This window comes from Colletotrichum acutatum (assembly GCF_030867785.1).
Source record: "Colletotrichum acutatum strain CBS 112980 chromosome Unknown BDZ83scaffold_2, whole genome shotgun sequence".
Classification (NCBI taxonomy): Eukaryota; Fungi; Ascomycota; class Sordariomycetes; order Glomerellales; family Glomerellaceae; genus Colletotrichum; species Colletotrichum acutatum.
Genome location: NW_026848996.1, coordinates 720,017 through 746,872, shown reverse-complemented (window position 1 = coordinate 746,872; position 26,856 = coordinate 720,017). Strand labels below are relative to the sequence as shown.

At 54.3% G+C, this 26,856-nt stretch overlaps 7 protein-coding genes across 7 annotated transcripts; 4 read left to right on the top strand and 3 right to left on the bottom strand.

The window, feature by feature from the left end:
• Nucleotides 1-1,365: 1,365 nt before the first annotated feature.
• BDZ83DRAFT_564586 (helicase sen1) lies at nucleotides 1,366-7,694 on the top strand (the record flags this gene model as incomplete). The annotated part of the gene is made up of 3 exons (XM_060503657.1): nucleotides 1,366-1,724; nucleotides 1,787-5,506; nucleotides 5,558-7,694. The coding sequence occupies 3 exons, from the start codon at nucleotides 1,366-1,368 to the stop codon at nucleotides 7,692-7,694; spliced, it is 6,216 nt and encodes a 2,071-aa protein (XP_060371658.1).
• Nucleotides 7,695-9,240: 1,546 nt separating this feature from the next.
• On the bottom strand, nucleotides 9,241-10,012 carry BDZ83DRAFT_165234 (uncharacterized protein). The gene is made up of 2 exons (XM_060501421.1): nucleotides 9,436-10,012; nucleotides 9,241-9,246 (listed from the first exon to the last, which is right to left on the bottom strand). Exon 1 carries the CDS (start codon nucleotides 9,864-9,866, stop codon nucleotides 9,525-9,527), a length of 342 nt encoding a protein of 113 aa, XP_060371657.1. The 5' UTR covers nucleotides 9,867-10,012; the 3' UTR covers nucleotides 9,241-9,246; nucleotides 9,436-9,524.
• Nucleotides 10,013-15,415: 5,403 nt separating this feature from the next.
• BDZ83DRAFT_715024 (uncharacterized protein) lies at nucleotides 15,416-18,921 on the top strand (the record flags this gene model as incomplete). The annotated part of the gene is made up of 5 exons (XM_060511702.1): nucleotides 15,416-17,975; nucleotides 18,015-18,071; nucleotides 18,105-18,315; nucleotides 18,382-18,829; nucleotides 18,901-18,921. The coding sequence occupies 5 exons, from the start codon at nucleotides 15,416-15,418 to the stop codon at nucleotides 18,919-18,921; spliced, it is 3,297 nt and encodes a 1,098-aa protein (XP_060371656.1).
• A 1,063-nt stretch (nucleotides 18,922-19,984) lies between these two features.
• Nucleotides 19,985-20,863, top strand: BDZ83DRAFT_746528 (oxidoreductase; the record flags this gene model as incomplete). Its single annotated transcript, XM_060513285.1, has 1 exon — nucleotides 19,985-20,863. The coding sequence occupies one exon, from the start codon at nucleotides 19,985-19,987 to the stop codon at nucleotides 20,861-20,863; it is 879 nt and encodes a 292-aa protein (XP_060371655.1).
• A 320-nt stretch (nucleotides 20,864-21,183) lies between these two features.
• On the bottom strand, nucleotides 21,184-22,535 carry BDZ83DRAFT_746527 (BRCA1 C terminus domain-containing protein; the record flags this gene model as incomplete). The annotated part of the gene is made up of 2 exons (XM_060513284.1): nucleotides 21,184-22,290; nucleotides 22,464-22,535. 2 exons carry the CDS (start codon nucleotides 22,533-22,535, stop codon nucleotides 21,184-21,186), a joined length of 1,179 nt encoding a protein of 392 aa, XP_060371654.1.
• A 641-nt stretch (nucleotides 22,536-23,176) lies between these two features.
• On the bottom strand, nucleotides 23,177-24,842 carry BDZ83DRAFT_165067 (uncharacterized protein). The gene has a single exon (XM_060501420.1). It carries the CDS (start codon nucleotides 24,613-24,615, stop codon nucleotides 23,410-23,412), a length of 1,206 nt encoding a protein of 401 aa, XP_060371653.1. The 5' UTR covers nucleotides 24,616-24,842; the 3' UTR covers nucleotides 23,177-23,409.
• A 188-nt stretch (nucleotides 24,843-25,030) lies between these two features.
• BDZ83DRAFT_598039 (uncharacterized protein) lies at nucleotides 25,031-26,707 on the top strand. Its single transcript, XM_060506932.1, has 3 exons — nucleotides 25,031-25,489; nucleotides 25,750-25,828; nucleotides 25,976-26,707. The coding sequence occupies exons 1-3, from the start codon at nucleotides 25,469-25,471 to the stop codon at nucleotides 26,356-26,358; spliced, it is 483 nt and encodes a 160-aa protein (XP_060371652.1). The 5' UTR covers nucleotides 25,031-25,468; the 3' UTR covers nucleotides 26,359-26,707.
• The last annotated feature ends 149 nt before the right edge of the window (nucleotides 26,708-26,856 follow it).

Genomic DNA, 26,856 nt, shown 5'->3' with positions numbered 1-26,856 from the left:
TCTGATGGGGGCACGAAGTTAGGAGGGCATATGAGGGGTGTTTTCAGTTAGGAGATTTAATTGCGGGTTGGTGGGATTCAACTAGCTCGAGCAAAAACATTCTTGAGAACTGCTGGGGAGAGGCATACATTTTCAACCATCATAAACCTTAGCAATATTCCAAGATGTCCAATATGCCGCAAACCCGTATTGCTGTTGCACTGACTTGAGCTTGAGAGAGCTCCTTGCTCTTTGGGACCACTTTGTTGGAGAGCCCTATCCAGACAATTGAAGTAGGTGACTGTTCTTCACTCTAGATGAGAGAATCCAGCCATGAATATCCAGTCATCTTAGTCTCTCAAACATTGCTATGTTGCGACTCTAGAAGCTGCAAAAAACACACCAAAGCTGCACGGAATCGGTACAGTCTCACTAAGCCATGATAGATCTTGGTCTTTCAGAACACAAGTAATCTTTAGATGCCTTTTGGATTCATTGATCCATGGCATAGACTCATTGACATGGGCTAAGCTAAAGTCGATCATTGTGTTGTTGAAGAATGCAGCGCCAAAAAGGTCATCAAGGAACCACTGTTGGATGCTTTGAGGTGAGATTTAAGGCATGGTCTGTGCACCCATAGTGGAAGCCTCCTTGTTCCTGTGCCACAGCATTGTCAAAGTTAGCCACTGCACAAACTGCAGTACCCTTTCAGCCTGCCACGCGCCACCTTCGATGAGGTACCTCACGATGGGTCAAGTCTCCACCCCCTGTCGACACGCTTTAATGGGAATTGACGCCTGGCCGCGTCCTGGCCGGGCCGGAGCGTGTCACTGCCATTTTTGCAGCCCACTTGCCTAGCTTCACCTTTTGATTGCCATCGTCTACCTTCTTTCCCCCTCTTACAACCAACCCAGAAGATCGTGGGCTTCCCCTTCCCTTCTCGCGACCTTCTTCCTCCAAACACATCGTTCCCCACAGCGGGTTATTTCCCTGACGCTTAACCTTTCCCGCAAGGCTATTTCCGTTTGCTTGACCTCGAGACCGTTCCTATCGCAACGCCGAGCAACCGAAGAGGGACCACCACGAAAATCGACAATTTTCCGACTCGCCGACGCGAGACCTGTTCCGTGTGCTTCTCAAGCTGACCTCCGCAAGGTCTGACTTTGCTCCAATCTTGAATCGCGCGGAGGATTCAGTTATCTCATTACCTTCCGTCTTGGTCGCAAGAGCACGACGAGTCCTTCCTCCCGAATTCACCACCACTGCTGAAGCTCCTTCGCCTGTCGCATCGCGAGTCACTCAACGCAAACCATCGAGCAACCTTGCGCTTGTCCGACCTCGATCACCCTCACGATATGCCTCGACGGGCTCGATCACTACAGTAAAATGGAGTCACAACCGGTCGAGGATATCCTCGAGCAGAGCTATCGGAAGTTTACCCAAATTCCTCCCGACTTCCACCTTCTCTGTCCCAAGGTTGACGAGGATGATTTTGAGGACTACGACGACCTGAACACTGATGGCGAAGAAATCACAGCTCTAGAGAAGCAGGAGAGGGTAGAAAAATGGAAGGAGCGGCTCGACATCGCCTACTGGACTAGTCTTCTCCTTGCCTATGGCAAAGATAAGGCTGGTGTCTGGCTCGACGCCTGGGGCAGCCGGATGGCTATTAACCTCCACAACTGCGACAAGTGCGTCCTCAACTGGCACATGTACCGGAAGAAGTATCTTCAGGTCTTTTCTGAGTAAGTTCAGATCAGCCAGAGTGCCACTAGCAAACGCCATGAACATGCTAATCGTACTTTAGGAAATGGCCAGAGGAAGCCGTCGCTGGTATCGAGAACTGCCTCCACCGCTTCGATTTCGACCGAATCGATAAAGGTCTTCAATGGGCCAAGGACATCATACTGAAGGTGGAGAATGAGGGCCGCGCCTTTGCGAGAAGCGACTTGGGCGAAGAACAGGGCGCAGTTTTGCTCACTGTTTACGAGGCTCTATGCTGTATGGCATACGTCAGCGTGCCGGAGAAAAGAACTCTGTTCCAGTTCGTCTTCGTCCGCCTCTCTGGCAAGAAGCCACTGAAGCTGGGTGAAAACGTCCTGCTCCCTGCCATGACCCAGTTCCTCTTTGGAGAAGACAAGGTCCGCCTCCAATTCGCTGAAAAGTCATGGGAGCGCCTCCGGCCAAAGTCTTTGACACAGGAGCAATTCAACTGGGCTATCCACGACAACTTGGTGGTAGCCATTCAGTCAGTTTCAGCACTCAACCCCAGGGATCCCGCATCCCTCCCGGAGATCGAGCGTTTCTGGAAAGCTGTCAACTGGATCATCAAGACCTTGGACGAGAAGCTCTTGTTGCACGGAATTCGGGGTATGGAGATCAAGCCGAGCATCTACGACTTGCTCTTCGTTCATATGCAGTGCGAGTCGGAGGCAATCCTGCTGCTCATCATCCAAGCGTTGACTGTCCTGCTCGAAACGTCACCACAGGCTTTCTGGGATACCATTGGTGACGCGAGACCATTCGTCGTCATTGAGCAGCTCCTCTCCCAGCCTTTGTTCAAGCAGCTTCTTGCGCAATCTTTGACCTTCGCCATCAAGTATGACGATGGCACGGGCAAAAATGACTCGGTCGAGTCAATAACAACTTCGTGGATCAACACATGGATTGCCTCACTCAAACGTCAGCAAAAGGGCGATGCTTGCGAACAGTTGCTTCACCTGCTTTTCGAACAGGTCATCCACGACGCCAGAATTGGCGAGCAAGGAAAGGCCGCTTGTATCAGGGCTGGCTTAGACGCTCTAGACCATGTTCTGCGGTCGTTTTTGGACCCTACAATTGATGTCATCTCAGGCACCACATCTGTCTACATCAACACAATTCTCAACGTCACTCTCAAGTACAAGGACATCATCAACGATGGAGCGGATACTAGGAGCACAGATCAACACACACTCGGTGTGCCCAAAGCAGCCATGAGCGTTATCAGTGCCGCCTTGAGCTTGGACTCTAGAGTAACCGCCGAGGAGCATCTCGAACTCCGCAAGGCTACGCCTAAGCCAATCCAGACGGCCGTCACCCGCAAATCGGCAGACTTGTGGGACGGGTTTCTGGAAAACCTTTACGAAGGCAAGCTCGTCCTAGCCAAGACCATGCTCATGGCCATGGCTCCTCTGATCAACGTTGAGAGATTCCATCCCAATAGGAAGGAACCTGAGAAGTTGGACCCGGCGAAGAAGAGCTTCAACAACCGTTTCCACATGGTCGCGGAGGCACTCGGACGTGTTCTACAGCGAATGTGCGAGTTCACATCCCCACAACTCAACGAGCTGTGCCTTATGGCCCAGAGCATTCGGCCCATCATTGCTTTCACAGTCCACGGCGAGGACGAAATCAGCAGTGCTAGTGCCGAACTTATCAAGTTAATTACCGAACAGCCTTCCAAAGAAGACGCACTCACCGTTTTACTTGAACGAAATCTCAGCACCACTCTCTCTTCCATGATTTTCGCAATAAGAAGAATCATGGAGCCGGCACATGCTGCATGGGGACCCGCTCGCAATATTATCAACACCGCCAAAGTCGTGCTCTCAGGCCTCAGTGATCTTTCGTCTGGCATCCTCAGATCCAAAACTTTGGATAGCAATGAACAGATCGCCGTCACTGGCTGGTGGGTTGCCCATTGGAGATACATCGAAGTCGCATTCACGTCTACCGGCAATTGGTCTCATCTTGCCGATATCAAAGTGATGCAAGACTTTTGTCGCGATGTCATCGAGCTGGCAGACGGCATGCTTGCCCAGGATGGTCTCTTTGCATCGGCGCTGCAAGCTACTACCTCGCAGACCGATGCGAAGCAGGCAAAGCCGAAAGAGGAAGAACTGACCAAGATGCAACAGCTTCTGAAGGATCCTCAGCGCCATCTCTTTGGCATTGTCAGGATGCTTCGCCTGAGGGATACCTACCTGGTTGAAGTCACGGTCAAGGTTGTGGCCAAGTTACTGACGAGACTGCGCGAGAATTCAATCGACATCCCCAGTGACTCTAAAAATTACGTCCAAGACTCCTGCATCAAGTTATCGACGACCGGCCGCTACCCAGTCACTACCAACATGAACGACCAACAGCGTGCCGAGCTTCTGAAAGCTCTGGGTGAAGATGATGACATTGAAATCATCCAGATCCAGCCGGTTTCTAAAGAGAAGCCAAAGAAACAGAGTTTTCTCGATGCCTGGTCCAAGTCTGGTTCTTCAACGCCAACGTCCCAGGCCGTTCGGTCAAACAAGGATGACGTTCTCGAACTCAGCAGTTCCGTCGACAAGAAAAGATCAATCTTGGACCAAATGGCTGCTCGTCAGAAAGCGTCGCCAGCCATTCCCCGCATGGCCGTCAAGCCCAAGCTCGAGCCAGTGGTCACTCAAGCATCAAAGAACGCCCTCATCGAGTCGCGCAAGAAAGCCAAATTGGAGAAAGCTAAGAGAGATGCCGATGAGGTTGCAAGAGTTCGCGCTCTCCGGGGAGCCGCCAATGTGGGTGAGGGCTCGGGGCTGAAGGGACTTAGTGGTGTAGTTGGCAAAGAACACACAACGCAGAAGAGTCAAATTCTGGTCGACAGCGACGAGGAAGACAATGATGATTCTGGAGATGAGGATCTCAACAACCTCATTAACAAGGGACAACAAGGCCAAATGGCAGTTGATGAAGCCCAAAGACGTCGCGAACGGGCACTGCTCGAAAAGACGCGGGGCCCAGTCAAGAAGGTAAAGGTACAACGCTCTGCCAAGGATATGCGTGCGCGTTTGATCCCCCCGATGGATCAACTTCATCAAGCCATCCTGGAATGGGACATCTTCCACGAGGGCAATGATCCGCCCTCGACATCGTCCTCAATGGCGATTACACGGGTTGCAAGCTCATATGCTCACCCTCAGGAGTACAAGCAGACCTTTTTGGGTCTCCTGATTTCCGAAGCCTGGCGATCTTTTGTGACTGCCAAAGATGAGTCGACGTCTAAGCCGTACGGACTCAAGATAGCGTCTCGCATGAATGTTGATAAATTCCTTGAAGTGACTGCCAGCATTCCCAAGATTGAGAGCAAGGAAAGGCTGCTATCAGAGGGCGACATTATTCTGGTGTCAACAAGCACTGATCCTCTGACGGACAAGTCTGAAGCCCATGCTCTGGCAAGAATTTGGAAAACAACGTACAAGAAGGAAAGGCTGGAAGTGACATACCGCTTGAATAGCAAGAATAACCCCTTGCTTGCCATCAATGCCCTCGGTGTTGGCGCTGAACTCCAAGCCGTCAAGATCACCAACATGACGACTATTGAGCGAGAGTATGCAGCCCTTGAGAGTCTGCAGTACTACGATCTCATGCTTGAGGTCCTCAAAGCCGAGCCATCGCCCATTTTGAAGTACGGCGACGAGGCCGTCAAGGGCGTCATGCAAAATTACCAGCTCAACCCTGGTCAGGCCAAAGCCATTCTCGGTGCTAAGGACAACGATGGCTTCACCTTGATTCAAGGGTAAGGACCATTTCGTTCCTCTCATTTTTTACATACGCTAATACTTTACAGACCTCCCGGTACGGGTAAGACGAAGACAATTGTGGCCATGGTCGGTTCGCTGCTCACCGGCAACATCCAACCCCCTGGAACGGCCATCAAGCCCAAGCTTCCTACCCAGGGCCAAGCCGCCATGCCGAAGAAGCTTCTGGTATGCGCTCCCAGTAACGCTGCTGTAGACGAGCTGGTGTTGCGTCTGAAGCAGGGCGTCAAGACGATGACCGGGTCTTTCCACAAGATCAATGTGCTTCGTCTGGGAAGAAGCGATGCAATCAACGCCGCCGTCCGAGACGTCACTCTCGATGAGTTGGTCAAGAAGAAACTCGAAGGAGACACCACGCAGAACAAAGCCAAGGAGGAACGCGACAAGATGCATAACGACGCGGCCAAAATCAGAGACGAACTGGCGGAGCTTCGACCCAAACTGGACGAGGCGCGCAAAAACGGTGACCGCAATCTTTCGCTAGCCCTGCAGCGAGCTTTCGATCAGTTGAAGCGTGCTCAGATTAATATTGGAGCCAAGATTGACGATGACAAGACGAGCGGCAACACAGTGAGCCGTGAAGCAGAGATTCGGCGCCGGCAAATCCAGCAAGAGATTCTTGACGGAGCTCAAGTTCTCTGCGCCACGCTCAGCGGTAGTGGTCACGAAATGTTCAAGAACCTCAACGTCGAGTTCGAGACGGTCATCATCGACGAGGCCGCGCAGTGTGTTGAGCTCAGCGCCCTGATTCCATTGAAGTACGGCTGCACCAAGTGTATCCTCGTCGGTGATCCGAAGCAGTTGCCACCCACTGTGCTTTCTCAATCCGCCGCTAGATTTGGATACGACCAGAGTCTGTTCGTCCGAATGCAGCAAAATCATCCCGACTACGTCCATCTTCTCGACCGCCAATACCGCATGCACCCCGAGATCAGCTTATTCCCCAGCTTGGAATTCTACGAAGGCAAGCTTGTGGACGGAGAAGATATGAGCGCACTCCGTCGCCAGCCTTGGCACGCAAGCGCCCTGCTTGGCCCCTACCGGTTCTTCGATGTCGAGGGTACCCAGTCGAAGGGCAGCAAGGGCCGCTCTTTGGTCAACCACTCCGAGTTGAAGGTTGCCATGCAGCTTTACGAGCGATTCAAGACGGATTTCGGACGAAACTACGACGTGCGCGGCAAGATTGGTATCATTACGCCGTACAAAGCTCAGTTGCAAGAGCTGAAGTGGCAATTCTCGCGTCGTTACGGAGAGTCGATTACCGAGGACATTGAGTTCAACACCACGGATGCCTTCCAGGGTCGCGAGTGCGAGATTATCATCTTCTCTTGCGTCCGAGCTGATCCTACCGGCGGCATTGGTTTCGTCAAGGACATTAGGCGTATGAACGTCGGTCTCACCCGTGCTAAATCCTCTCTGTGGATTTTGGGAGATTCCAGAGCCCTGGTGCAGGGAGAATTCTGGAACAAGCTCATCGACAACGCCAAGCAAAGATCACTCTACACCAAGGGAGATGTCATGTCAATGTTGCAGAAGCCGAGCGTTCTGCAGGCGCTCCCCCCTCCGCCGAAACCCGAACAGAAGAACGACCTTGATGTTGAGATAGTAGATCAGCTCCAGATCAAAGACGTTGATATGGCAAGTGTGGCGCCTACGGCCCAGCCCCGAAAGCCGTCTCAGCCGGCCCAGCAACCACCTACAAACTACCCAGTCCCGGAGCGTCGACCAGGCTCCTGGGAGGGAAACAACCGAGGCGAAGCACACCAATCTGCCGCCCGAAACTCGGATCGACCACCAATCATCCAATCATCTACGGCGAAGCAAGAGTCCAAGAAGAGACCATCTGATGCCAATGAAGGACAGCGTGGCGCAAAGAGGGTATGTGACGACACAAGCAGTGATATTAGCAGACACTCTTCCTCGGCAATTCCTAACACAACAATTATAGATGGCGACCGAACAGAACCGGCTGCCCAACAGACCGCCACCGACGGGACCCAAAGCTATGATCCAGGCCAAGGAGCCGAAGGCACCAAAGCCGGCGAAGGACCCTTCTGCCATGGTAGCCCTCGGTCTGACACCAGCTGCACGACCGCCGGCGATGGAGACGACGGCATCGTCTTCGAGGACGTTGCCTACCAACTCTTCACTTCCTCAGAACCGTAATTTGCCACAGAGAGTAAGCCAGCTAAGAGACCTTGAACTTTTGAACGAGGCTAACACAAACTCTAGCCTCCTGGACAGGGCGGACCAAACGGACCAGTCATTCACAGGAAGAAGCAGAAGGCCGATCCCTTCATTCAGAGAAAGCCTCACAAACGCTAGGTCGACCTAAACTAATTGCGACGCGACGATTTTTTTTCCATTTTTTGTTAGAGTAGACTCGATACAGCTGCCTGGATTGGGCACCAAAAGGGCTTTTGCATCACGGAGACAAGGGACATATGAGCTCCTGGCGTTTACAGGTTTCTTGAAGCAAGGGGAAACATTGGGCACCATCTTGTGACGGCAACAAGGTTTGCTTGCCTATCGGGAATTCTATCACTTGGTCTGGCCATGAGGAGAGAGAAAAAAGCTCTTTGGCACGGACATTTGGCCCCTCAGAGCAAGGATGCATTAGGGGGAAAGCTAGGAAGCAGCTAGGAAAAGCAGCTTTGGGGCGGAGAGAGGCGGCGGGGGAAAGCGAGGCGAGCCCTGATTACCGGCATCACAGGTTTAGGTAGTCTGAATAATGAAGTGCCGTCCGTACAAGGCACATTTTTCATTCTAACGCGCATGCCTCTCGACTATCTTGGGAAGAGGAAAAGGTGATAGAGCATCGTATCGCTTTGAGAGTTGGCGAGACAGAGCGGAACTTTGTCGACTTGGTGAGGCGGCCACTTATGCAGGGGCCGGGGATAGTATCCCGCTCTCCCGTAGTTTGGCCCCTAAAAAAAATTATGTTCTTCACAAGCGTCAGCGGGATGACGACGGCGATATCGCGCACGCGAGGTCGTAGAAAATCTTGAAAAAAAAGTTACGGTAGGGGATTGGTGGAAACCGGCGGAGGGCTTCACCGAGTCTCTTAGATGGAACGTTGGTTGTTCTTTTAGTCAGTCTTCTAGTCGCCTACATCGATTTCAGTTTCTGATTCTTCTTTTGCTTTTCGAATTGTTTAGTGAAGTTTTTGCCCTTCGATCACGGCATCTCGAAGGCAAAACTAACACCTACTCCAGAGTTCCGTACAGAACAGGTTCCTGTTGGGCCCAAGACACGGCAGGGGGGTTCAGGTTAGATCAAGAAAAAGGCGTCGTCGCGCTTTTCGCGTCGCGTGTCGGGGTGGCTTGAACACTTTTAGAAACAGCGAAGGTGATGATGATTGGGGAGAAGTGTGTGTTGGAGAGAGGAGAGAAAAGAGCTAGTGAGCAAGCGTGGTTTAAGTGTAAGCAGGGGAGAGAAGACGACTTTAGTGAAAAAAAGAAGAAAACTTTAAACTTGCTAGCAGCTAGACTCTCGTCCCGTTTACAAGCCTCGCCGTTTTGTCGTTTTTTATTCCCTTTTCGAAGTTTCGTGTTTTCGGGAAGGAGGAGGTTGGGGGAAGTGAGTCGACGAGCAATTCAGTGTACAATCAGCTGGTAGAATTTGGGGACGAAACGGAACTCCCCGTCAAGGTTTAACTCGTTCGACTGATGATGGCGTGAGTTGTCACGCTTGCCTTTTGAACTTGTGAGCTTGTTAACTTGACGTGGTTAGACACGGGCGATACGGACGGAATACCCGTATGTTTCCGGGGGGTTGTGACGTGATGCTGCTGGTGAGACGGGACCGTCACCGGAAAAGCCGTTTTCCTTAAGGCGGATCTCGGGCGGACGTTTTGACGAGGAGACAGGTGTGGCAGGTGTATCTTCTGGGTTTGGTGGAGAGCTACCTTAGTAAGAGGAGAGAGGTTTGCTCGGTGCCGGATGAGCTAGCTGGCGGACGGGCGGTCGGCGGCGGCGGGCGGGCTTGGGGCGAAAGCTATCGTATATACTGCGACGATACTTGCGCCAGTCCTCCCGGGGATGGGTAATCCTGCGGTGGCCGCCGTCTCGGAGTTGTGATTTCTAGATGTATGGTTGGCTTGCTTGGGAGAACTGGATAATCTTGGCGGTGACTGGTGGTAGCCGGAGCGGTGGTGTAAGTCAGCAGTCGTATGTGTCCGAGTGCCGGCCGAAGAGGTGTACTTTTGTCACCTTCGTTCTGGCGAGGTGTAAGAGGAGAAACTGCATGGAAGAAGGAATCAAACGGCGAGGCAAGGAAAAAGGGAAGCAGAGCACAGCAAAGCAAAGCAAACGTGGTTCGGGAGCGGGAAAACCACATGGCTTTTTTCTCTCTGGTTGCTTGTGTGGCTTGTCGTTCTGTCTCTTTGCGAGAGGCAACGAATGATAGATCTGGGGGGCTTGGAATAAACAATTTGTGAGCCCTCTTCCGCCCGTTTGGGTGAGCCTGACACGCCTAACTCCTCTCAGCCCCTGGGAGGGATAGGCGAGCCGAGAACTTGTAGGTGGAGGGGAACGGGTGAGCCAAGACTCGGTTGCTCGGGCACTGTCTCTCTGTTAGTCAAGCCTCTGTGGAGGTTCCTTGCTTTCTTTTTCACATTTTGATAGATGGACCATGGGGGGAAGGCTTGGAAAAAAGGAGGGAGATCTTTGGTTTACGGGAGCCTAGAACTTGGAGGGCGAGATGTTTTGTGACTTTGTCTGACTCTCAGAGCAACTGAGAATATGATTCAGATGTTTATGATTCAGATTGGGCAAGGAAAAAGAGAGAAACAATTTTGTGTGGAACGTATTCCTTAGTCCGTACTCCAGAGACCCAGGCAGAATTTGCTGGTGCCTACCAATACTTAATATCGTGGTGTAGCCCAGACGAAAAGGATGTGGAGGACGAGGAGGATGAGCAACTAGGATGGCACGGTGGATGTCAAGCCAGGTCAAGCAGCTCGGGTTGAATGGTTTTGTGGAGAGGGAAGACATGTGTCATTCGTTCGTCTGAAGGTTTTGACGGGCAGTTACACAATTTTTTTGGGCTGGATGGGATGGACTTGTATAGAAAGGGAGGACGGGGTGTCCCCTGTCTGGCTGTGCGAACCATTCCAAAGGTAGCTTAACCGTAGCTTGCACCAACTCAGCAAAGCTGGCAACAAGATCCCTAACAACGGTCCCCTTTTCAGGTGTCTCTGATGGGTAGGCGATGCTGGGCTGGGAAGATCAAGGTATGTGCTTTTGCCTGGCCATGGCTGGATCTCGTAAGTCTTGAATCTTGGGTCGGACAAGTTCGGCACGGCGCAGGCATGGGTTGTTTCTTGTTTCTGGGACAAATGTTTCGGCTCTCGCGCATGCGGAGAGAGAGAGAGAGTGAAAGAAAGGGTTGCAGAGCGGCCTGTGTTGCGGATGAGGGACGGGAGGTAAGACAGAGGGGTCAAGCGGGATTGTTGAGCGGACCGGGGGATGGAAGATGGGGAAAGGGGGGCAAGAGAATCACTAGGAACTGAGGAAGGCTAGAGCCTAGAGCCTAGGATAGCTAAGAAAAACTCTAGGCTTTGCCTGGAGTTGACGATGGTGATGTGTGATGAGGATTGTGGATGGGGGGAAAGAAAAAAAGGTCTGTTCGCCGCGCAAGGGAGAGCGAGGGAGATGGAGCCGAGAGTTCAGGTCGAGGTCGAGGCCGAGGCCGAAAGGCCGTGGTGTACCCGGCGACTGGGGGTTTCTTCGCGGAATACTACCTTGCCGTCGTCACCGTACAGTAGCATTACAATCCGGTACGGGGTCTCGTCGGGAGGGCGATTCGATCATGCGGTTGCCGTCGGTAACGATAGGCCGGATCTTTGGTTTGGTCAGCATTACCTATGGGAAAGGGAGGAAAGGGAGACAGCAAGCAGGTAGAAGAGTGCGCGAAGGAAGTCAAGATTTTGGAGCGATGTGGAGGGATGGAGTTGAATAGAGTGGGAACAGCCAAACAGGGCTCGACAGGCCTCGGGAATCGGAGGCAGGGAGGATCCCTCACGGGGAATGCGTCCGGCTGGACGGACGGGAAGGGGGAGGGGGGAAGCTCCACGGAGATCATTGGGATAAGTTTAGCGAGCGGGATGCAAGTTGTGCATGGATCATTGGCGGTGCAGTGCAGAGCTGGATGCCGGGCAGGGGTTACGAAGTCAAGGACATGTGCATGGTTACCCAGCGATCCGATGCATTATTCATAGTCGTGAGCAAGGGGGAAAGATCGGGAGAGGGCAACGAAGGGGACTTCAGCAGAGCATGGGCCACCAAACTATGAATGCACCGAGGTTGCATTGAGGCAGGGGGAAGAGTTGACGAACATGCAAAAGAGCTGAAATGTGCGTGCATTGCAGAAGTTGTGAGGCAAGCATAGGCTTTCACGGTTGTATGAGAGTGTAAATATCTTCAGTAGCTTCGCATTCCTTTCCATAGACAGATGGATAGTGGACACGTCGGACGAGATCTACAAGAACCCACGGAACTAATGAACGTAAACCCCGACCCAAAATATCAGCCAGATGCGGTTTGTGCGCTGCATAAGCCGATAAGCTTCCTTCATGCCAGATGCGCTGAGACTCACTCCTTGCACTTGGGTCAAGTGAAAGTCGCAAGTTGGTGAGTGAAGAATGAGTGAGTGAGAGGCTCGAGGTGACAAGTCACGTCACTCTCGGGCACCTCGCACCTTTTTCTTGCTGGTGGTGGACCTGAAAGATGCAGGAATTCAGGGCTAGAGAGGAGGAACTAGCGCTTGAGCCCGTTGCCGGCGTTGGGATGGCCGGGTTTTGGACTGTGAGATGTTTGTGAGTCGTCTCTGTTAGTGAGAGACTCTTCTCCTATCCATCGACCTTAGGCAACGTAGCTTCTCTGAACATGAGCAGTCTAGGCCTGCGGGAACATGCCGAAGCTAGTAATGCTCCTAGTATTCCCACCTCGCTCATTTGGCGATGATATCGACTGACATTGTGTAAAGAATCCAAGATTGCAAATGAAATGAAGGCTCATTGTGTGTTATTAAACACAACGCAGTTGTGAGACATTAGTAACCGAGAAAACGGCCGACGTTCTCTGCATGCCTTACAAGGTACCTTATCTTATTTCCGTAGTAAAAACTCATAATTGTAAACGGAAGACGGCCTGGGAGATGACGGAGAGAAGCCAAAACAAGCCACAAATGTCCTGCCACTCTTGCGGACGGACACGGAATCGACTTAGTTCCTGCTTAGTTTCTAAGTCATCACTCATTCTCGACCATTCTCTATCCTAGCTAGGTTCCCCGTCATATGAAAACGGTCGCATCATTACCTCTTCCGAAACTCTGTTTTCCCATGGCAATCTTGGAGATACCCGTAAAATTACGTCGAAATCACCTCGGGCCGATCAATGTCAAGACAGACCAAACCACAGAGGGAAACAATGTAGGCAATTACAAGGCAGGCCGAACAATTGACAGCAACGCCAAAAGAATGCAAGATCATCCCATAGAGTATCTGACACAAGAGGCTGCCGGCCCAGTGTATTGGTCACACCGGGGGTCCAGAGCAAGACACTTGAGAAACCAACATCAACCAAGGAATTCCAACTTCTACTTTGCACTCTTCCACCAAATACTCCACCAAGACAAACATGGCAAGAGAAGAGTGACAACTTGACAAGTACCTATTTAACACATGCGGCCTCTTACAGGTCTGACCGTGATATGAACACCCTGGCTGCACATCACCACCCACCACTGAGAACTGCAGCGAATCTCATCGCTATCGCTTCGCATCGCTGCATGCTGCATATGCTGCCACCGTGCGCGCTGCACCCCTACCGCATATCCCTGGCCAGGGCCACCCAGCGTCCTGGGCGCCGTCAGCTTTCTCCTCGACCTCCAGGCTCCAAAATCTTTTCTCCCGTTCCGTTTATCCTCCTCCTCGCCCTTCAAGGATCTCCTGGTAACCGAGCAAATAGGGACGAACGAGCTGGGTCCTTGTTGTCCGACGCACGCCAAACGTGATGATCGTCGTTTCTTTTTCTAACACCCGGTCCACCGCCCGTCTGCCATCTTCATGCTCAAGCCCGTTCTTGGTCCGCACTCTTTGCTGCCGGACGTAACCAGAACCAGGTTTGTCTAGCTGTCAACCGGGACCCGTTTTCCTGCCTGCTGGATTTCTTCCGATGACAGACTGGCAGAGAGCAGACACGAAAGAGGGAAAAAAGCAAACTTCCCCTTGCAGTTCTTTGCTCCCAGTCCACTGGCCTGCGCCGGGATGCCCTCACCCGGCGGCTTCTCCATCTGTCAACATGTCAAGTTTTCCAAGTTCGGCGTGTCTCCTTTGGGACCTTTCGCAGCCGATACCGCGTACTTGGTCACATCTCAGCAAAACCCAATGCTGCGGTCTCGCTTCCAAACTTGGGACTTGGAATTGACTCTCGTCTCCGCCCGAGCACTCTCCTCAAGTCGAAAGAGTGACACACACTGGGTACACTACACGTCTCCAAGTGGTGGACCGTCCTGGAGCTGCAAGGCGCCGGCAAGAAGAAACATCACGGAGCTCCAGTGTGGCGCTGTCAAACTAGGTATCCTTTTTTTTTTTTCTCTTCTCTCCCTCTCTCTCTTCGCATCTGGGCTTTGGAGGCTTCCATACGCATCCGTTACCGTACCGTTCGTTTTCTTTGGCTCTTCTGGCTCTGTTCTCTCTCTCTCTCTCTAAGACTTGCCTACTTTTTTCTTAGCCGTCACGCCTCGTTCGCGCCCCCGTATGTCCCAGATTTTACTTTCACAAGTGTTGTCTCTGGGGAAGAAGCCTCGTGGGCGTTCGCGCCCCCGAAAGCTACCTTAAACGAGGGAAAAGAAAAATAAATTGCGAAGCAAAGGCCAGCCCGACCCCGAGTCTCAGCGCCACGAGTCCACCGAGCGGCCCCTAGACGAAGCGTACTAGACTTCTCTTGGTGACGACGCCTTCTTCCTCCCTTGATCTGCCCTGAGGTCCCTCAGGTTCCTCCATTCTCCCCACCCACCAGTGACTTCCTCCTCCACCTCCTCCGCCTGCCGCCGCGCCGCGTTTGTGGTTGTTGGTCTCTTTCGCCTCGTCTTCCCTTGCGCCAAATTGGGTCCCTTTTTAACCCCCCCGGGCCCTGGAGGGGGCTCCATCTTCGCGAGAGACTTGTGGACGAGGTAAGGTAACTCGAATAAGTCTGACCATGGCGTTCCGACTTCGAGGCCGCTAGCTCTCGTTCCCATCATTTTGCACGGACGCCTCCCCGCGATGGTTTGACGCTTCCCACTTCCACCGTCTGCCACCGTCTGCCTCCCCTCCCGCATTCTTTCGTCCCAACGGTCGGTCGCCCGGAGAGATAAGGACATATATCGATCCCCTACCGTCCCCCAGTCCTGGCGTTCCCAGAGAGTGAGAGAGAGAAAGAGCGAGCGGGAGATGATCCAAGTGTTGCTCCATGAACCCTTAGCCTGATATTGTTTTACTTCTGTTCATCTCTCTTTCCAACCTTTCCCAAACCCTTTTGCTCTCTTACCAAACCTCATTCGTTGCCTCTCTCAGAGGTTGATGAGTAAACGCCACTCATAGACGCAAACAGCAAAGCTCAGTACCTACTTCGATCTCGCCTCATCTTTTGCATGACCATCACTCCACCTATTCGACGTGTGTCGCCAAGCAGCCCGCCCGTCTTAGCCAGATCTGTTTGCTGCGCCGCAGGCGAGTTACTTAGTCGAAGACACACCCCGTCATTGTGCGACTCGCTCTCAAAAACATATTGCGCATCTGGAACCCTTTTTTGTTATCAGTCTGTTGGAGGAATAGCTTTCGGGTATGCGGCCTCGAGGCAACATATTACACAGTTGAAGCTTTCCCACCGAGGGATAAAAAGATGGTCTTTTCAGAGAACCCAGTCAACAGACGTGGCGAAGTCATGGTCGTCTCATCGAATACAGGCCCACCACGGCTCGACCTCGCACTCGCCCGGGGTCGCCGCGGCACGTTCGACAGCTTTGACAGCGGCAGCGAACGCGGATTCCACCCTCGCACGGCACGCTCGTCCAACGACCTCTTCACACAAGCCCTCGGCAGGATCGATACGGCAGATTGCGACTCGGAATGGGGCGCGGTGCGCGCGAGCGCCAGGGAGAACTGCGACAGAGGAGGGGGCATGGCGGACCTCATCGACTTCCTCCGGACTACCTCGCCGCCGCCAGAATTCCCCTCGCAACAGTCCCTTTTCGAAGACGACGCCGCCACCACCGTCGTCACCGAGTCCCAGGAGCAGCAGCGGGAGAGATGGGGACTGCTCAGGAAGCTGCGCCGGCCGCGCACGCGGGCCAGGTCAGAGTCGCCCGTCCGCCGACCCCGAACCGCAGGACTTCCCAACTCTGCCGTCGCGTCCAAGACGAGCAGCGGCCACTCGCATATCGCAATTTCCATCCCGCTGGAGTACTGCCACGTAGGACCGGACTCTGACTGGGCCCTCGCCATCTTCAATGCCACGCCACCATTACCCCCAACTCCCCCGGTCAGAATCAGCGACGAGGAAACCAGGAACGGCATCAGACCTTATGCTAGCGAGCGTACGGTCACTGTTCTCAAGACTGTCAGTGAGAAGGGATCCATCTCGACGCTCGATACGATGAGCACCAAGAGGGGATGTAAGGGCTCGGTGTCGATATGGCCCAAGATCAACCCCAACCCCATGAGTCCGCCCAGGACGCCTTACACGACACCTCCGGGTAGCTTGCGTGGGCGCTCCTCAATGTCAAAGACTAGGCGCGACCGACTGCCTCCTCCGCCGCCTCAGTACGCCGAACTCCCGGCCGAGCCCGTCCACGCGGCCAAGAGCTCTTACAGCAGTCTCAACAAAGAGTGTGGGTTCTCCAGGGACGAGGGCTCCATTGCTCAGATCCCCAACACGAAGAGACCCAGAGCGAGAACAACGCCAAGGCGGCCTGAGAATATCGTGCTGCCGCCGAGAAGGTCGAGCATCAAGATTGTGAGGCCACAACCAGATGCAGTCCTAGACAGTCAGAGGTCGATCGATGGCATCCTGGGCGGTGGCTCTCAGCGCCAGAGTGTACTGTCAGACGGCCCTCAACTGAGTCCCGGAGCCTTTTCCGAGGCACACTCCATCAGTCCGAGCATCGCAACCACAGAGCTATCAGAGCCGGTCATTTCGAGCGCCCGGTCTGCAAAGGCATACTCAATGGCATCTATCAAGCAGTCCGACATGCCGGTACTACCATCTCGCCAGTCCTTTTCTGTCCGGCCGGGGAGCAGCGATACAGCGCAGACCACCCTTGTGGGAGAGTCGCTGGCGTCTCGAAACCCCTCCACAAGAACGGCTGCCTCGCGGCAAAGTCGTAAGGAGCGTGTCAAGTCTCTTAAGCAAAGAGACATGGATGCGCTCCGAGCTCTCACAAGACAAGGACCCCAAGACGAGGACGGCGAGGTGACGCCGAGGCCCAGGACTTGCGAAACGGTCATTAGCTCCCTGCGCCTCCCTTCTCGAGATGGCACGTTCGGGTCCAAGGACCACCTACCGCAAACAAAGTTATCCGCCACAAACTTGGCACACATGGCCAAGTCTCACAAGAAAGCGACAAAACACAACAAGAATGGTACTTCAACCAAGATATCAGACTGGCAGGCCACGCAGGATACCGAGACGGAAACCCCAGGATGGGAGACGGCGCAAGAGGAGCTCACGCCCGGCTGGGAATCCGCACTGGAGACGCCCACAATCGACTGGGACAAGACGCCGTTTTTGGGAGACATCACGGCCGCCGACCATCGGACCTCGACTGACACGATGGACACAGCCGCTAACACGTTTGGGAACGGGGACGTGAGAGACAGCACGCTCAGCTCCGAGCCGCCTCGTCGGTGGGGCAGTCTTCACCGCGCCAGCTGGGCGAGCTCGGTACCACTCTTGGACCGCATTGGAAGCTTCGCGCCGTCCGACGCGAGTATCGTCGCCCAAGCGGTAGAAATGGACGATGGTCACGCAGAACCGCGACCAGCTCGCATGACGCGCGCCGACTCGGGCACTCTTTCACAAGCGGACGCGGACCGGCTGTGCTCGAACCGCTTCAGCTTTGCGCTGTCCGACGATAAGGTCAAGATTGATGTCGCGGACGACAGTCAGTCCATCGCGGGCAGCATCGCTGCCTTCCCCAAACCCGGCTGCGGTCCTCGACTGAGCGCCATCATGCCCGTCGCCGAGGTCGTCCCCTCGCTTCCGGTGGACGAGAGGTGGTCTGCGTCAACCCTCAACTCGCCGGTGACGGTCATCGAGGTCTCGCACCCTCCCTTTGCGACCAGCCAGCCGTCGGGACAAGCTCCGACGCACGTTGCTCGCCCACATACTGCGGGCAACACTAACCCCGTGCTCTTCAACACCGCCAGGGCCGAGGGACATATCGACTCGTCTGACAGCAAAAGTCAGGAAACGACGACAACGTCAACCAACGAAAACGAAGGCGACGCAGACGAAACAGCAACCCTACGCCCGAAAAGCCTCCGCTCTCAAGAGGGAGGTGATTCAGTAGCAGAAGCAGGAGCTGTAGCAGACCGAGACCCCCTCAACCTGCTCACCATGTCAGCCCGCGAACTCCGCAACCACTACGCCAACCTCCGCAGCGTCCAGGTAAACAATCTCGCGCACGAGATGCTCCGCAACCAGGAGCGCCTCGAGCTGCGCATGCACCAGCAGGAGCGGAACCAGATGCTCTTCATCGAGCGCCTCGAGCGCTGCATGAGCGACCTGCGCAGCCTCCCCGGGTCGCCCCATTTCGGCCCCGCCGGACCGCGCGGGGGAGGAACACTCCCCGACTGGCCCCTCTGCAGCGGCGGCGTTGGTCTCGGTGACGACGGAGGAGACGACTACGTCTACGAAGAGCAGCACATCAGCCGCGACGCGAGACACGAGGTCCGCGTGCGGAGGACGGGCCGCATACGCGGGAACACTACGAGCACCACCGCCACTACCACCACCACCCGGACATCACAGCGGCAGCGGCAGTCCGAGGATTCCCACACCCGGGGGAACGGTGCTCGACGCACCGGTGGGGACTTTGACGACTTTGACGGGGACTTTGTGCACCTCATTCATCCCCGACAGAGGCGCCCGTCCACCTCGCACGAGATCACCCCTCGCACCAGCGTCAGCATCGGTGGCGGCGGCAGGGCGGTCCGGGGAAGTAGGCACCAGGCGGTGATGATGCAGCCGCTCATCTCGCGTGGAGGGTTGGACGCCATGGACCCGCTGATTCGTGAGCTGCAGTTTGCCTCGCGGGTGAGTCTGGAGGCGGCGCGGACGGATTCCAGGATGGAGACGCCGCTGCCGGATACGGAGTATTACTATAGTATGAATTAGAGGGAGGTTGATATTGGACCTCATGGTCTACTTTTTCCTATTTTCTACTTTTCTCATTCTTCTCTCTCGTCATATTGATGACGCCCGTTTTCTTTGGCGCGGATGTGGACATTGGAAGGCGTGGATTTCTTAGCCTTCATGAAATGAAAGGTGTAAGAAGTGTTTGATGACCTCTTTTCTTTGTCTGGATGGCATGTGGTGTGGTCTTCGGTGTTATCTCATGGAAATTTGCGGACGAGGATTCTCAGGGTCAGGATCTTAGGATGAGGGATGATGAGAAGTGAGTATACCCAGAGCTCACAGCTAGTTTCAGTTCAGTGTTTTCTTCCTATTTCTTTTCCTTTTTTCACGCCCATATCATGAGCATTGGATACATCTGCGCTGCTGATGCAAGACGCGATGAGACTCAAAAAAGATACCTATTTTGCTTTCTCAAATTACCTAGTCCTCGTAGACCCCTTGCAATGTGATAGTATGTCAAGAATGAAAAATTCCTTACAAAAAAGCCTCGTCGAAGAAGAACGCCCAGCATCTAACCTACCGTGTACCACGTCGATCGATGAAATGGAGACCGAAGTCCCCCAGATCTCTCTTGGGCGTCGTCAAAAAAGTCTCCAACCAATGACGTCGTCGTCTAATGGGGTGCGGGACCCTTGCAGTAGCTCGTTTCCGGAAGGGGTTGATCTTCAATTATTTTTGGGGAGGGGGGCTACCTAGCCCGTTAGTTTACGCAGTAGAGCTACAAAAGTCATGATGTCTTTGACCTAGATTCTTTGTGGAGCTGGGAAACTCAATTCCAGGCTGAAGCTGGACCTTTTGGTCTGTCTTGGATGACATGCAGCTAGTTCACTACACAAGCTAACGAGCTAAATCAGGTTTCATCATTTGTAGTTCCCATCGTGTGTTGTCTGTTCACTACAAACTTGTGACAGCCATTCATTCCCATCGCGTCTTACATGAGATACAAACCACCATCCTCGATCAACTGAAGCTATACACAGAACACACCCACCACTTACGAGCACCCTCTCCCAAACACCAATCCCCAAAACACAACGGTACCCTCAAACCACAATGTCCCGCCCATGGATCCTCGTCGCCCCAGCCTCCCGCGGCATAGGCGCCCACCTAACCCGTCACCTCCTCCGCACAACCACCGCCCCGATCCTCGCAACATGCCGCTCCCCCGACACGACCGCCGTAAAGCAATCCATCCTCTCCTCCTTAGCGTCTGACAATGAACCCAAATCCCATTCTTCCCCAGCCGCAAAAGAAACAGAAGACCTCGCCTCCCGCCTCAAAGTAATCAACCTCGACGTCACCGCGGAACCCACAATCGCCGCCGCCGCCGCCGAAGCAGCCTCCCTCTTCCCAACCTCCACGCACCACCTCCGCCTCGCGCTCGCTACGCCCGGGATCCTGCACCCGGAAAAGAGCCCCGCCCAAATCGATTACGACGACGCGTTGGAGACGTTCCGGGTGAATACCCTGGGGCAGATGATGCTCATGAAGCACTTCTCCCCCTTTCTCCCCAAGAAATCCGTCAAATTCTCAACATCAACTTCGTCTTCACCACAAGACGATGAGTCGAGAGGCCTGCCCCCATCCCACGCCGTCTGGGCCGCCATGTCCGCGCGCGTGGGCTCCACGGCGGATAACCGCAAGGGCGGGTGGTACAGTTATCGCGCCTCCAAGGCCGGCGTCACCTCGCTTGCGAAATCACTCGACCTCTGGCTGTCCGCGCGCAGCGGCGAGAGGGCCATGGCCGTGGCGTACCACCCGGGGACGGTCAAGACGGGGCTTTCGCAAGGGTTTTGGGATACGGTGCCCGAGGGGAAGCTGTTTGAGCCCGAGTACGCGGTGGAGAGGATGTGTAAGGTCCTGACGGAGGAGGTTGGGATCGAAGGGAGGGGTAGATTTTGGGATTGGGCGGGTAAGGAGATTATGCCGTGAAGAAGGGGTGGTGTATGAATGATGTCTTTATGCGAAACAAGAGAGACAGGCATGGAGGCTGGTTGGCGTCAATGGGTAGAAAAGATATCCCAAACAGGAGTGAGAGAATCATTCAAGATATCAAAGAAAAGACACAGAAGCAGATTTAGCATCGTCATCAATCCATGATAACTGATTCTATAAAAGTCGTGAAGAAGCGGCTAGTTGCACACGAGACACGACAACATCTCTGGGTAACTCCGTGCTGTGAAAGAACAATCTCCGAATCACCTCCCATCGCCTCACCCTGTAACCACAACCTCAGACGTGGAAGCTCCACCTCACAAGGCTACATCCTGGAAAGATGCCCCGTCAGGAGAGACGCCCGGCTTCTCCCCCTTTGTCGGATTGTCCTCGTCTCCCTTGCCGTCCTCGCTGTCGTCGTCCGACTCCTCCTTTGGCCGGTGCGCGAGGTTCTGCTCGTCCTTGTCCTCCAGCCGCACCTTTTGCTCCTCTTGGTCCACAATCCGCTTCTGCTCCGCCTCTTTCTCTTCGTCGCCGGAAGCAGGCTCTTCCTCCGCCTTGCTGAGGGGGTTCTCGGCTTCAGGCGACTTGGCGGACGACGACGGGGCCGCCGCCGCGTCCCCGTTGCCCTCGGGCGTGCTGGCGGCCGGGGGTGTCGGCAGCTCCTTCTGCGTCGGTGGCGTCTGCTGCGGCTGAGGTGTCTGCTGGAGTTCGTCGCTCGAGGGTCCGGGTCTGAGGGCGTCGAGGTAGAACTTTGTCACACCCAGGATGCGTCCGTTCTTCTCGCATGCCTCAACCCACTCGGGGCGCACGACGGGAATGTTGGTCTCAACAGCCTTCTCCCATGCCAGGCCGCGGCCTTCGGTTGTGACAAAGTGCGTCGTGTCGATACGGACGCTGTCGACAATCTTGGCGCCAATACGGTCGACCGCCGCGGACAGCGCCTCCCTGGTGGCAGGGGGCATGATGCCCGTGGTGATGGTGATGCCGCTGAGATCCGTCATCTTATGGGTGCGCACGGTGACCTTTTCGGAGCTGAGGGTGCCGGCGGTGGTGCGCAGGACGAGGTGGAAGGTGTAGTCTGTATCGACGGCAAGACCGCTAATCTTTGTGCTGTGCATCTGCAGAGGCCGGGGGATGTTGCCAGCCTTTTGGCCGTTACGGTGGAGGGAGAGGGAGAGAATATCGGCGGTGGCGAGCTCGATGGGGTCCCATTCGAGGACGACAGAGGTCTGGGTCGCGTTGCGGCAGCGCAAGACGGGTGTCGTGGGCGAGCTGGCGCCAAAGGACGAGTAGATGCGGTCCTGGAGCTCGCGGAAGGCATGTTCGGTCTTGGCCTCTGAGCCTAGGTTGCGGGCGACGGTGATGTCGACGATGCTGCCGGAGGAGATGTTGGGAGGGAGAAGGATAGACGGGAACTCGATCTGGGAGCTTGAAGTCAGTATCGGGTCTCATGACTAGGCGACGATGACCTTGATGAGCGGAAATGGAAGCCAGGGCGGGGGATAGGGCGCCGGGCCTTTCGACCATATGGATTCCCTCAGAAACCGCCCCCAGTTCATCGCCAAGATTGCAGAGTGCATCGGGCATAACGTACCAGACGCTTATCCGGCGTCAGAAGCACCGTGACGCCGGCGTCGACCTTGCCGACGGTCAATGAGACGAGCATCGTGAACTGTGTCTGCTGGTGTTGAGACTTCCTCCCGGTTTTCGAAGCGTGGTACGTAATTGCAAGGTTGCTGGTGTTTCCCGTCTCCGGCCAAAGGGGGGAAGGTGGGATCAATTGCGCAGGGTCGGTCGCCGATTCCGTAGGTCTTTCGTCTTGGTTCCAAGGGCAGGTTATCGCCACGAGTTCGATATGGAGGCGGCCAGGTGGGTGAGCAGGAGATTGTTGCCAGCGATGCTTGTGTATGCGAGACACATATGCTGGATCGAGAGAGGTACACACGCCAGTCACAGTTAATTACCAGGTTGGCAACTCCAGACGTCTCGGCTGGCAGCTCTGCGCTAGCGATGTGATTCGTCGCCAACAACTCTGCAACTGCCCTTTACACGGGGCACCTAAGCAAGTAAGGTAGGTATGGTAGGTAGGCAGGAAAGGAGTTGAGGTGGCCAGGTACGTACCTGCCCCGTGCTTCACCTCAGTTCTCGTTCCCAATGTAAGTCTTTAGGATTGATGATTTGAGTATTTCGTCTTATTGTTCGCTAGATATTTTAAAGAGACGTTTTGTAGACTATTGTCGCTTTTGATATTTATAGCTAAACTGTAGTGATGGTTTCTGAGATTCCCACCGACATACATTCTTTCTCCCAAGTTAAGAAACGTGATGTATGCACCGCCGCTATGTCCCGTGAGATATCAGCATCAAAGGCAGTAAAGGAACCTTTCCCTGTCTGTAAAAAGTCATGGCTTCTATCTGGGGGTATCATTTGTAGATGTATATTACACAGACTCCAGCCGAGGCCGTCATCATGAAAGTTGCCCTCGCCGTCTCTCAACAATAGGCCCATATCCATCTCTCCGTCATCTCCAATATTCCTCATCACGCCCAGAGCTGGCCCGAATTCAGAGGCCTCTCTGCTTCTTTCCGGCGCTTCTCTTCGGCGGCCTTGAGCCTCCGCTCCTCCCGCCTGCGTTTCTTCTCCTCAATGATCCGCGATCGTTCTTCCTCCTGTTTCAGTCTTCTCTCCCGCCATACCGCCTCCTTGTGGAACTCCTTCTCCAGCCACTCATCCTCTCGCCGCTTCTTTTCTGCTTCCGCCTCCTCTTTCCGGCGCTTTGCTTCATCCTCTCGCTCAATCTCTTCGCGTGCTCTCTCCTCCAGTTTCCTGTCGTACTCGTGTTGCCACCGCTCCGGGTTCTGCTCGGCGTCCTTGAGTTCAATCAGCCGGTCCACGGCCACGTCCATCGCCGCCCGCAGATCGGCCTGGGAAAGCCTCTTTACCACGTCGGCGGGGAGCCTGGCGGTGAGGGCTATCGTGCCCATTAAGTTGCCCTCTAAGGAAGTGCCTTTCCCTGTGCGGTTCCTCTTGGGCCTGAGCAGTCGCCCCTCGGGATCGTAGCCTCTGGCTTCCAGGGCGGCGTGGAGCTCGCGCCTCATGGTCCTTCTGGCGGTATTAACAACGAGTGGGCCCCCATTCTGGGTGACTCCGTAAAGCCAAACCCAGAGCGGCGTGTTCTCCTTCATCTGCTCGTACTTATGCCTGTATAGGACCGTGTAGGGATGCTCGTTCATCGTCTCGACAAAGTACTCCCTGTCCCAGTTTCTCATGACATGCCGCGGAGATATTTGTATCTTCAACTGCTCGAACAATTTTTTCAATTCGCCGGGGAGGTGGACCATTCGGTAGTCCAAGGCGGCCAGCCCAATATCCAGGTCGAGGAATATTCTTTTGAAGCGATGTTCCACTGGTAGCTTCTTGAAGTTAACCGGGTGTGGGGGTGGCTTGGTCTGTCGAACTGACGGGAGCTTTGAAGCGTCTTCCTGGGAGGCCTTCAAGTCTTCGCCACGAAGCCTCCGTTTAATCTTGTCCAACTTCTCCTGGCGCTCTCTGCTACGTTCTTCTGCCCAATAATCCCTGCTTTCTCTTTCTTGGCGACGCCTTTCTTCTGTCCATCTTTGCTTCAGTGCGGAAACGCCAAGTCGTCGTTTGGAGGAAGAGAACCAAGCGGCCTGTGTCACCATGGGTTTCCCAAGAGGCAGTCTTCGCATCGTGCTGGTGACATGGTGAAATCGTATCGGCATCATCGCATGATTGTGGCCGGGGGTGGTCCTCGGGTACTCATAACTCGTCAGTCAGCTCCGCCGATGGTATTGAATGATACAATCGAAAGGTCAGGTGGATGTCATAGAGGCCGGTCTCTAGACTTCAAATGGCGACGAGGCGCGAATTTGCGATCTGCAATCTGCAGACAAGCTCCGACTGTCGAAGAAAGTGATGCAGGTGAAGCTCTCCCAAAATGGCTTAGGTAAGTCGAGGAAAGCTTAGACCATCATAGGGTGGATCACTGGTGCTACAAATGGTACATCGGCTGTGGCTCATGCAGATTCAATGGACTGATGGAGATTGGTGAATGACACACAGTGACGCCCAAGTGAACGTGAGCCACAGCGCACCTTTCTCCATTTGGTGACGGTGACCAACTCACATAAAGATGCCACCCCACTTGACTCATCTGCACTGCAGCAGAGAATGAGAAAAAAAAAAACCGAGCCAGTCCGTTTCAACATCATTCGCCCCTTCCCACTTGAAAGGAACCCACCTGGGCTCACACACCACAGACACCCGAACAGAGAGCAGTAGCCACTAGCCGCCAGTCCCCCAGCGACAGGACCCCCTGTTCCATTAGCTCACTTCACTGCCCTGCACACGCACCTGCACAAAAAAGCAACCCGCCACAGCCACACCTCAGAGCCCAAAGCCCAAAAAGCACCACCATTTTTTGTTACGGGGGCGCTTTCCAAACGCACACAATAAAGCCCACCGCCCACTTTCGCACTTCCTCTCGAACATCTCGCTCTCTCTCCCCCTTCCAACCAACCCACCCCCTTCACATCCTACCTATACCGCTGAGAACCGGAATTCTCACGAGTAGTCAAGATGCCCAAGAACAAGGGAAAAGTAAGTTATTACGCCCCCCATTTCCAGGTCCCAAGTACCAAAGGAGGAAGAGAGGAAAAGAAAAAAAAAGACAATTTCCCTCTCGGCGACAAAACCACCCCTCCCCCTGCTTAGTCGCGCGCCCCGCCAACAACCCCGCCCCCTCCTTGCTATTGCTCGACACACACGACGCACATTGGCGATGATGATGATGTTGTTGATGATGCTCACTGGCGATGGGAAAGAAGATGGTCGATCATGAAGACTAACAACCAAAACAGGGAGGAAAGAACCGCAGACGTGGAAAGAACGAGTCTGACCACGAGAAGCGTGAGCTCACCTTCAAGGAGGATGGCCAAGGTTAGTTCACCACCTATTCCCAACCCGAGAAAAAAAAAAAAAACATTAGACGCGTTCCCACCGCCACTTCGTATTGCTCCGGATCAAACAAAACCAAATCAAACCGCAAAGCGTATCGCAACTAACTTTTCTCTCTCTCTCCCACAGAATACGCCCAAGTCGTAAAGATGCTCGGCAACGGCCGCCTCGAAGCCCAGTGCTTCGATGGCGTCAAGCGCCTCGCCAACATCCGCGGCAAGCTCCGCAAGAAGGTCTGGATCAACCAGGGTGACATCATCCTCCTCTCCCTGCGCGAGTACCAGGACGACAAGGGCGACGTCATCCTCAAGTACACCGCCGACGAGGCCCGCTCCCTCAAGGCCTACGGCGAGCTTCCCGAGTCCGCCAAGATCAACGAGACGGATACCTACGGCGCCGACGGCGACGGCGACTGCAACTTTGAGTTTGACGACGACCGCGACTCGGAGGAGAGCGAGGACGAGGGCGCTGGTGGTGCCGGCAAGAAGGAGGTTGACATTGATGACATTTAAACGATGTCATCTCTCGTCTTCCAACACTCCCAACAACATACCAGAGTGTCTAGAACCCCGAAACCTTCCCGCTTTTCTTTCTTATCCGTCTTTCCTCTACAGCTAGATGGCGAGAGGTGGGAACGCTGTCTTCTCTCTCAAACCCCACAGCCGTTGAATATTATGTTCTCGGCTGTAGGGTTCCGCGACAGTCAAGGTGTCAAGGGTGGTGCGTTGGACGGGCCATGGTGGGAGAGACGTCATGGCCTGTCGAATCATCAGAACGATAGATCTTACCTCTTTACTTGCGCTTGAGTAATTAAATCCATTTTGCTCAGTGGCTTGCGCCGCTTGCTAAATGTTCATCATATCATGCTCGCCAATAATATTTCATCTATTACGTGACATGTCACCAGAACGAGGAGCCCGGGCAACGCATTTGAATCTTGTTTTCGTCCAATTTCTTACATGCGGTCAGCGGGCTTGCTGCAAAAGCAATATTGTCCTCTTTCTACCCAA